At 46.8% G+C, this 10,844-nt stretch overlaps 1 protein-coding gene across 1 annotated transcript in view; it reads right to left on the reverse strand.

The window, feature by feature from the left end:
• The window catches only part of LOC142570572 (ecdysone oxidase-like), a 34,866-nt gene extending 27,590 nt beyond the window's left edge, over positions 1 to 7,276 (reverse strand). The window contains exons 1-2 of the mRNA XM_075678944.1: positions 7,265 to 7,276; positions 6,114 to 6,291 (exon numbers count right to left, since the gene is read on the reverse strand). Of these exons, the coding sequence (XP_075535059.1) occupies positions 6,114 to 6,291; positions 7,265 to 7,276 (190 nt within the window). The remainder of the gene's footprint in view (positions 1 to 6,113; positions 6,292 to 7,264) is intronic.
• Positions 7,277 to 10,844: the final 3,568 nt, after the last annotated feature.

Consider the following 10,844-nt stretch of genomic DNA (forward strand, 5'->3'; position numbering starts at 1 on the left):
GAGCGCGCGTGTCCTGCGGCAGAATGTTTTACGGTCTCGGAGTGAGTTAAGCAGTTGAATTTGGAGGGGACTAGACGGAAAATCGTGATCAGGAAGCCAGTCTGCCTGCTGGTCAGCAGCAAAGTTGCGAGCGTTCACAGCCTGGCCTTGAACCCAGTGGCTTTTAACGAAAGTAGCTGTTTTACTATTAATAGTGTGTATCGTCTTGCAGGCGTCCATCGCCTTGTAAATATTCATGTGTTTTTCAATAACCTCTAAAGAATCAGTTAAGATATCTAGTTGTTTGATTGCAGGCAGGTTAGAGGTGGCATCTTGCAAATCGTCGACGTTGGCTTGAATTTCCCTTATTAGAGTGCTGGCGCCGCGGAATAAATAACGCAGGCGACCGCTAATGAAATTATGCATGGGGCTGAGAAATGATGTCCTCCCGCCGTCTGGTAGGATAGCAGCATCCGTATAGACTTTTCAGGTATTGGCAGATGATGCATCGATGATACTTTGTTCGTCAATAATAACTTTCGTATAGCTGTGTGGTAACGTCCTTGGCTGATTGATTGTGATGCTGCCGAATTCCGTGGGAAGTGTTGGTTGGGGCAGATTGTCAATATGAGAGCGGCGTTGAAAGTGAGCATGCAACGCGGCGACAGTGGCAACAAGTAGCTTTTTGATTTCAGATGCATTTGCGAGTTGTAATATTAGCTGTGCAATTGCGTTGACCTGGGAATGTTCCGGTAAGGTAGGCATCGGAGTGACGCGGGGTAGTTCTGTGATTTTTTGCGTAGCCTGACGGTTACGTGTCTCTAACTGTGCCAAAGTCTGTCGTTGAAGCTGTGCCTGATATAATATTTGTGCCGGAAATACTGGGTGTACCAGTCGTTGAGCTACGTTAGTACGAGCTCCAGCTGCTTTTGCTGCAATGTAACGAATGAAGTGAAGTGTTTTTCTCGAACTGTGCCTTAATTTATCGTGCTAGTGTGCGCCACTTCCGCAACGCCGAATTGAAGACGCAGTATGCGGTCTTCAGAAGCCTCAGGAATTGTCACTGTGCCGCGTCTAAACGCAAAAAGGTCCTGCGTGATCCTTTTGCGTCCTGCCTTGTTGGCCACCGCGACATACCTTGATTTCTGGGCGGGAAAATTCAGCCTGGCTTGCCGAGCGTAGTTGTGCAGAACATCAAGGGCGTGTTGAAGCTGTTGAGTTTGCCCAGAGATATCTTTATGCACGGACCACAAAGGGACATCATCCCCACAGATTAAAAAGCTTGACGTCTAGAATACGGTCTAGGTACCAGGCTAGGAGTACTAGAGCACCGTTGAAGAGAAGAGGAGCCATAAAGCGAACCTTGTGGGGATCCTTTATTCGATGTGAAGCACGCGTACTTCTTGCCATTCTCTGCTCTAGTCGCAAAGGCGCGATTCTGAAGAAATGAATAATATCTTACGGCCGGTGTTGGAAGTCCCTGTTCCAAGAGGTTGTCAATAATGGTCTCATGGTCTTTATTGTCAAAAGCTTTCGTTATGTCTGATGCTACTACCAGGCTCAATTGGTCAACAAAGATTATGAGAGAGGCACAGTGATGAAAATGTTTCTGCACTGGCGCTTATTATTTCGTCGACAAGGTTAAATACGTTTACCATAAGTCAGTCACTTCGCTGTTATTGTTGCAAAAAAAGTTGATTCCTAACTTGTCGTCACGAGATCAATCGTGGAGTATAATGTAACACACCGGGTAGTTGAGGGCACGTATCGTCCACATCGCAGTACATCTTACCGTCGGAGTTATAATGTGACCGCGTGCTTTGGAGGTTTGAAGAATGCCCAGCGTGGGGGGTCACCATCCTCAATTGCACTAGAAATCGTCGGCTGATAACTCAGTAGCCAGCCCCAATATCCACAAGTGCGGTCACCGTAAGAACGCCGATGGTGAGGCGTCGCGCCCCTCAAAACGGCGAGGGCATCCTTGGCGAGTTTCCTAAGAAGTCACAGTTTCACCAGCGCTAGCTATTGAAGAACAACATAGAAGCTCCACTTGAGCCACCGAAATATACGGAAACGGTAACGACTTCCAAGGTGAGGCTCTTCAACTCGCTGCGAGCTGACCGTGACGAAGGGCCCACTAAATGATGCAAGGAGCGACCGTTCACTACTGGCGCATATATTCCATCATATGCGGGGCCGATAGCGCAACTTCACGGGCTGAGTGCAGCGAACACATCGGACCTTCTCATTGGGCGGGAGAAAGTGTTGAATTAGCTATTCCAGTCACCTAGGAAAAACGACGGCATAAAATAAGTTCACCGACGATTACTATACCACCTAATGCGAAATTTGAGCGCAGCTCGATACTTATGTTCATTGCGCATGTGGATATTTTGTATTATAATTATATGGCTCTATATTAGAAAGAGAACGCTGTAAGTAGTGCACTTTGTTTTCATACAGACGAAGCGCGCTACTGTGGCGCAATATCGTAGCCGTTGTCGCCATACAGCCAGTCTTGCACAGCACAACGCTTTTCTTTTCACGCTTTCGTTTCACCAGCGACGAGAGCGGCACTTATTGCGGCAAAATTGTTCCTGCATTGTCAGCGGCGACAACACCGAACCGAGCTTCATATGGAGCTTTAGAGGTAACTGCTCGCCATCGCCTCTTGCAGGAGCTGTAATCATGTCAGCCACGCTGATACCGCGGGCTGACCTCGGCATCTGATGCCGCGGACGAATGTAGACCCCCCCCCCCACCACCACCACCACTACCAGCACCACCTCACGCCAGAGCTGTGCTCTAAAACGAATCTTCGGTATTGTGTGTACTGTGTGCTGCGACATGTGTCATCAGACATGTAGTGTGATCAGTTAAGGGCATGGCTTGGGACACTTGTGTAGATAGTTTCACCAGCCTGGCGGAAGTGGCACCGGTGTTCCGAAGCCCGGCTACACAGAATACGCGGTGTGGTTTTTGATCTGAGGTTCCGTTGCCGGGAGCGGCGCTTCTATCACTTCGGGGACAATCATGTGGAGGGATTGTCGCAGCTTGTCGGCGCTTGGGCTGTTGGTGACGAAGTAGCTTGGCGTGCAAGCTTGCAGATGCATTCCAACTGTCTTGCTCGCAAGTGTAGCGTCGTCTGCATGAACACTGCTGCAAAATCAGCGAATTACTGCAGTTAGTTGCGGGTCAGACCAATCAAACCTTGTTCCTTGACGTCCAGCATACGGTACTGCAATATCTTTGTTCATTTTCTCATAGCTGATGTGAAAGAGCATTTGCATTTGGAACACAGTGACGAAATCATTAATGAATTTTTGAACAAGAAAGTCCGTAGGCATTATGAAAGGTGTGCAGTTAGGCTATTGCTCGTATCTTTCGGAGAACTGAGACTAAACGCCACTGCTAACTGGGTGCTGGATATATTGCATGTAGTCTATGTCGTTTCAAGCAATCGATGATGGATGCGGCTTACGGTGTCACCTGGTGTGCGAATTTGCTGTGTAGGTATTGTAGTCACGGGCTTCTCCGGGTGTTTTATGAATTGAAGTATGCAGTAGCTTCTTAAGCTGTGTCTGCGGCAGGAACGTTACTTGGGCTGAGATTCCGGGTCTTGGCCGACGTCCGTAAGAGCTTGTTTTTGTACTTCAGCACTTTCATAACGATAGTTACACTACAGTGTTTTTGTGCTTATATAAGCTGTTTGTGATAGGTTGCAACTTAGATTGTATGGCGAATTCATTCCGCTCGTCTCTTCAGCGCGCTTGGAACCCTTAAATTGCCTGCCCTAATAAACCTGCGCTTGTTGTCAACCTACAGAAGATATGAGAAAAATATTGGCGCCCTCAACTCTCTCGCTAATCTCACAAAACAAGAGACCCCTTACACAACTCGAGCTCCAGAGACTTGGCGTGCTCCTCAACTTCGTACTAATTATGGCCAGCAAATGTTATGCCACTGGCTGCCCAGTTTACTCAATGATCTCACCAGGTGCAATATCGATGTGCTCACTTGTTCCGCAGAAAAATCTGCGTTATGTAGTTCTGCGATATTGACTGCGAACGGTTGTACTTTGTGAATTTTGCCCTTGGTGTATTTGCTCTTTTTTCTGTTTTTCTCCTCTTTTATTTCTTTAACACGCTTCCCACATGCCCTGCTGCTGCCACTGTAAACGGAACCTGGGGCCAGTCAAGCTGCTTTCTCTGCAGTCTTTTTCCCCTTGTTTTTCCGCCACAACCATGTACCTCCCTGCTTGTGGAAATAAATAAATCAAAAATAAATAAAATGTCGCACCTTAGTGTGGGCTACCGGAGGCACAGGCTTTTTGAATTAATCTACTGTGAGGCTGTTTTTCATGAAAGCCTTGGAACGACAGAACTCATCGATAAAATGGAAATTATTTTAATTAGCAAAACATTTTTGATGAGAAGTGACTTTTCACAGAGTTAATTTACCATTGGACAAAGGATTTTCGAACGAAGACATAAGATGTGCCGGAAGATCAATATATTGCAGGCTATCATCACTGTGGTTAAAGAGCGGAAGTCACGGGCACACCCAGACACGGACGCCAGGTTTCTCTTTTCGCAATCGAACCTTGATAGTCCTAACGAGGGAGTGAATAAATTTTCCGCTGCGATGTAGGGCACCCTAATATTGCGTTAATTTCATGTTGCATATTGAAGCTTTCACATAGGCATGGTTTTTGCACATTGGCGAGCACAGATATCAATATTAACGAGATAGATAAGTAGCGAGCGGAGCGTTTACAGTGCAACTATTTTATTTTGATTTTATTGCAATCTCCTGACGCCAAAATTACCTAATAGTATCCGAAAGCATCAGGCGGTGACAAATAGCGTTGTTCGAACAGTCAAAGGAAATGTTGTGCTCATATATAAGTGTTCACTTTTGTTTGCTTTGAAAGAAAATAACACTGCCTCATTGACAGGTGATTCTTACTTGATTGGCTGACAAGAGGCGAAGAGCGCGCCGAAGCGGAGTAGGTTTCGATGGTTTCGAGCTATCGCAGTAAAATAATATTAGCGGATGAGCAGGGCGGTGTCAGACTTTGTGATCAGCCCTTCCCATTGCTTATCTTGTAGTACCTGGTCGAAAAATCACTGTTGCGTGCCGCGGCGGGTTAGAGATACTAAAAGACAGATTCTCAACGATGAGTTTTTATGCTGATGTCTTATACGTGGCAAAAGTGTTCAATTGGCAGCTATGTTTTGTTCTTTCTGAAAGGGGGCATGCTCCGGCTATAAAAAGCAGTTTTTGTTCTGCTTATAATGTGTCTTTCGTTCCTGCACGCCAGTTTAATGCGGTGAGTTTTCGAGGTTTGATGACGTGGCGTGACAGACAGGCGAAGTGGGTGCAACTCGAGAAAGTTTGACGAATAGGGGAAGCACTAATGGTGCAGGCGGCCTACAATAGGAGAGAATTATTGTTCTTTTGTTTAGCCTACTCATGCATAATCAGTGTGTATACGTCATATGAGGCGGGGATATTGGCGTTCTTTTATGTCTGATGACACACAAGCGATGTTGTGGTCACTCCAAAAAGTTTTGTTATAATTGTGGATGGCTAGAAGCCGTAATGGCACAGAAACCGATAGGAAATTCTTTAAGTTATAGAGCCTCAGGTTGTATTCTTGCATACCCGTCTAGTATCGAAACGTTTATATTTAATTTGCCGCATGGCGGCGCAGACACTTTGACCAACAAACTGTTGCACCTTGAAGGCTATTTAATAATAGACAAATTGGAATAAATGGCCTGAAGAGCTTAGCATCCGGGCAAGGAAGAAGGACACACGCCTCCTGTTACTGGACCATTTGAGAAGTGGCGTAATAGCAAATAGTGCCGTCTTGTGTTCATTATTCACTGTTCATAAAATCCTACTCCTTTATACGTTGCTTTGAGACGAGGAGCAGGGGCTCGCGTTAATTTGATTCAACGCGAAAGTTCATACGCATTTATGGTATGCGAATCAAATGCATTCCTTCCCAACCCGCCTATAGTAGAATCACCGGTTACATTAGTTCATCTTGCATCTTGGATTTCAGCACATATGAATACATAGGCGTCTCCTGCCTTAAAGTTGAAGAAATATTTTCGATTACTCACCTGCGACTAGTGTGTCAAGGTCTGTTATATTTGAAAGAAATTGAGGGTCAATAATGGGATATTCTTCAGGATCAGTGCTTTTCAGCCGAATGAAACCGGATGATTTCGGGTGCAAAAGTATTGGCACAATCATTAACACATTCTGCCCCTGCTTCAGCTTGTAGTAACTTTCATAAATCTGAAAATTTTCATAGATGAAATCATTAAACGAGTAGCAAAATATGTTACTGTATTATGACTTAGTCATAGCACGGTGATTTGATTTATGCATAAAGCGATTTCCGCAGTAGGGTTTAGCGCACAAGTTGGCTAAGCGAAACGAAAACGCATTACACACAGAAATATTTTTTAAAAAATCGCTATTATTTACAGCATAAGATGCCACAAGCACAAATCGAAATATATCACCCTTATCTTTTATTCGTGCAAAGGCACTACAGAAAAAAAGGAACGGTCACTCACTTGCGCATTCCTGACTGGTTTCATATGATGCAACCACATTTGTGTTAAATTAACTATGTTATGCTTTTCAGCATTACCACTTTGCAGCGATACACTATCAACAGAATTGCACGTGAATCTTTGCCGAAGCCTTCGTCTCGTCAAAGTTTTGTCGTGTGAGGCACACCTTCCAAGCCTGCAGGCTAACGGCAACAGTTCTATGCGGGCTGCATGCCCCGGAAAAGACACTGCCCGGTAGCGCGACCAGCCTGCCTTAGCAGTTCAAAGGAACAGAATCTTGTATGAATTTGTTGTCCAGTCTCACATATGTATTGTTTGCTACAAGAGCTTGTAGTAAACAATAGATAGGTGAGACTGGACAACAAATTCATAGAAGACTCAACGGCCACCGCGAGCACACAAAATGCAATTTACCTAAAGCAGTAGCCAGCCACTTTAATGAACATGGTCATATATTTGACAAAGCAAGGCTCTATGTACAGCAAACAAATTTCCGTTCACCTCGCGAAAGGAAATATACGGAATCGTACCTTATACACAAGTTTAATTGCCTACACCCAACCGGAATTCATTTGGCACGTGGCCACATAGAATTTTTAAAAACGGTAACTTAAATCTCAAATTCCCATATCATCAACCAAGACACAAAACACATTATGCCACCACCTAACCTTAGTTCTTAACCTCACCTGCTCTTCCATTTCGACAATTTTTTTCCTGCCTGCTACTCAGTTTAATATACTCTTTCAGGTTTTTACGTTGATATCAACTGTACGAACCCATTTTCATATGTACAGTGGCCCCCAGCCGCTTCTGCGCACGTCACCCTCCTATTTATTATTCCGGTTTCGGTTCCCCCTCTCTTTCCCTTTTTTCTATATTTTTTTAAACACTCTCTCCAACACATTTCGAAGTCCCAGATGCCAATGTGCCTTTTTCGGCGCCTCAATCCAGGGTATCGCCATTTCTGGATGCCGCCGTAACGACACCTGCGTAGAGCGACTGGGGCTGATGCCCCTTGAAAGACTATGCCGCTGCCTTTCAGTCGCCCCATACATTGCACCGCAGACTGCTTGCCGCCATCTTAACTACATCAAATTACTCGACGTATTGCTGCTATGCTACTGAAGTCACTCTTTCAACTCATGTTTTCTTTTTTTTTCTTGGGGGGGGTCTTTTGTATTACTCGCGCACTGACCATCTGACCGGCTCTTCTAATGCCACAAACACTTGCCGCCAATGACACCCCTCAATGCTCCCTAACCTATCGCTTCCACAACGCCTTCCCATGCCCCGTTCTTTCTTTATATACATTTTTTTTCTTTTCGTCTTGGTGTCGCCCGGTTTTCTCTTCTTATTTTCTTTCTTTTCTCCCCACCTTCCCACTCTCCCGCTCCTGTCCCCTCGTCTTGGGAACGAAGCTCACACACGTCAGGCGACTCATTACCTCTGAAGTCGGATTCCTCCGCCGGCTGCCGAAGCGAACGGACGCGCGTCCGACGAGCTCCGTCGACACCGGGGGACCGAAGCGTACTCGGACCACCGAATGCGTGCACATCTGGCTGGAATCAAGGAGAAGAGAGGTCCGAACGCGGATTCACCGGAATTAACAAGGTGGGACCGAATTCTCCAGCTTGCTGAGCTCACGAAGCCGCACCGTGCCGCGAGGGCCGCTTGGCCTAACGAGGCCCAGACGCGCTACCTGGGCCCAGACGCGGCCCAGACGCCCAGACCTCGTGCAACATGGAGGTTGTAGAAGGCACGGAAATTGATCCCGACGAGCTGCAGATTCCGGGACAGTGGTTTAAAGCGAAGAGGAGCGGAAAAATAGCACTAGCGGAGTTGGCAGAAGGCGGCCACGTCGCCGGGAACCGAGGCCTACGGGAGCGTGCTGCGGAGCGACGCGAGGGAAGAAGAAAGGCAGAGAAGTCGGTGGAAAGGCAACATACGAGAATTCCGCCCGACTACGAGAAGATAATTATGAGACCTCAAGGGGGACTAGAGAAATTACTCCAACTCGGCGGAGCTTTCGTGGCTTACGCAATCAGCGCGACGGCCGGGACAAGTGACAGAGGAGTGAACGACATCATCACGTTCAACACGAAGCAACAATCGATCCTCATTGCTACAAAGGACAAAACGACGAGAAATAAGTATGCAGCGCTCAGAGAACTGACGATAGGCAAAGAAAAGGTGAACGTCAACGCATACGTGGCGGCGCCAGAGAACAGCGGAAAAGGCGTCATATACGACGTACCTCTATTTTGGACTGAAGACGAAATCAAAGAAAGGATGGAGTACTTCAATGCGAAGAACCCCCAATCCTAGGAGTGCGAAGGCTGGGCAAGGGAACGAAGGCCGTACTTATCCTCTTCGAAGAAAGCACAGTTCCGAGGCAAGTGTACCTGTCGCCCACGCCAACGAGATGCGTCCTGTACAAGAAAAAGTACGAGGTATGCTATGCGTGTGGTCGATTGGGACACAGATCGGACGTGTGCCCAAACCCGGACAACAAAAAATGCCGGAGATGTGGGGAAGAAAACCCGCAGGAGGACCACCAATGCGAAGCCAAATGCCAGCTCTGCGGGAAAGAGCACCCACTCGGCGACAAGAGATGCAAAGAGCTGTACAGAACACCGTACGAAATCAAGAAAAAAATCTGGGAGAAGAAAGACAAGCAGGAGGAACTGAAGACCCAACAACGGCAACCCCCTGCGGACGGAGCTGAGAAACTCCTCAAGGAGGACTTCCCCAAGCTGGGAGGAAACCACCAAGGAAACTTGCTGACCCCCGGTAGTCAGGAGACCAGGGGACGCAGGAGATCGAGATCCAGGGACCCAAATGACCCATGGGGCAAGGGACGAAGCGGAAGCAGGGATCCAAGCAGAGAGCCCAAACAAGTAAGCTTTGTAGAAGGGTCCTCCCAGGCCAAAGATGATAAGGACAGAGAAATAGAACAGTTAAAAAAAAGTAGAGGAGCTACAAGGGCTCATAAATAACCTTATGAAAGCGCAAAAAGAAAAAGAGAAGGCAACATCCCCCCCTCCCCGCACACAACCCGCACAACCCAAGCAGGTAGCCCAGCAAACCACTCCCCCTACACCCAGGCAGCGGGAAATGGAAGGAGAGAAAATGGATGAATCAGAAACAGTCAGGATACCCCCACTTAAACGGAAAGGAGATAACGAAACAGACATGTGGGCAGAACTAAAGAAGGAATGCGAGGCGAATAGGAACGCAATGAAAACGATACAGACAGAACAAAGAGACTTCATGGCACAGGTCATGACCGCACTCAGCCAGATACAAAAAAAAATATAAACCAAAGATTTGAAAGTATAACAGCAGAACTACGGGCACAGAGAACTGAACTACAAACACAAAGAACCGAGCTGGTTGCCCTTGCGGAGCGACAGAAAAACTTAGAGGACTCCTTTACCCAAATCCAATATGGCCAGAAACGCACGAATTAAGTCTATCATTTGGCAATGGAACTGTCGAGGGTTCCAACGCAAGCGAGCGCTACTGCAAAACTACATAGACACACTAGAAGAAAAGCCGCTAGCAATACCGCTGCAAGAAACCGAGAAATTAGCATCCCTCCCAGGATATCAGGCGTTTCACAGCGTTAAGGGGGAAAAATCGAGGGTAACAACCCTAGTGAAAAGAAACGTAGCAACAATCGAACACGAGATTCAATCCAGGGACACAGAAGGAGTCTTAGTGGAGATGCTTACGGATAGAAAAGAAAAGCCCAGCCTATTTCTACTAAACATCTACTCAAGTCCTAGACAGAAAAAAGTCAGGTTTAGGGCAATCTTCCGAAAAGCCCTGAAAGCAGCTGGAAAGAACCCCCTATTCATAGTAGGAGACCTAAGCGCGATGCATGAGGAATGGGGATACAAAAGAAGGGATGGCAAGGGAAGGCAGCTGTGGGAGGACATACAGGAACTGAACCTCTCACTACACACCGACCCAGGAAACCCAACTAGAAAAGGTAACAGCGTCACCGCAGATACCACACCCGACCTAACACTCTCCAAAAACACCAGAACAGTAACGTGGGAAAATACAGGACAAGACTTAGGCAGCGATCACTATATAATTGCCACCACATTAATGAAGGGAGTAAAGGAAAAACGACTAAAACAGCCAAAAGTTACAGAATGGGATAGATTTAGGAAGCGGCGAGAGGAATCTCCAACCACAATCATTACAGACCTAAGAGAATGGACAGACACACTTAAAAAACACGTCACCGAAGCAACG

Source organism: Dermacentor variabilis, chromosome 2 (genome assembly GCF_050947875.1).
Source record: "Dermacentor variabilis isolate Ectoservices chromosome 2, ASM5094787v1, whole genome shotgun sequence".
Lineage (NCBI taxonomy): Eukaryota > Metazoa > Arthropoda > Arachnida > Ixodida > Ixodidae > Dermacentor > Dermacentor variabilis.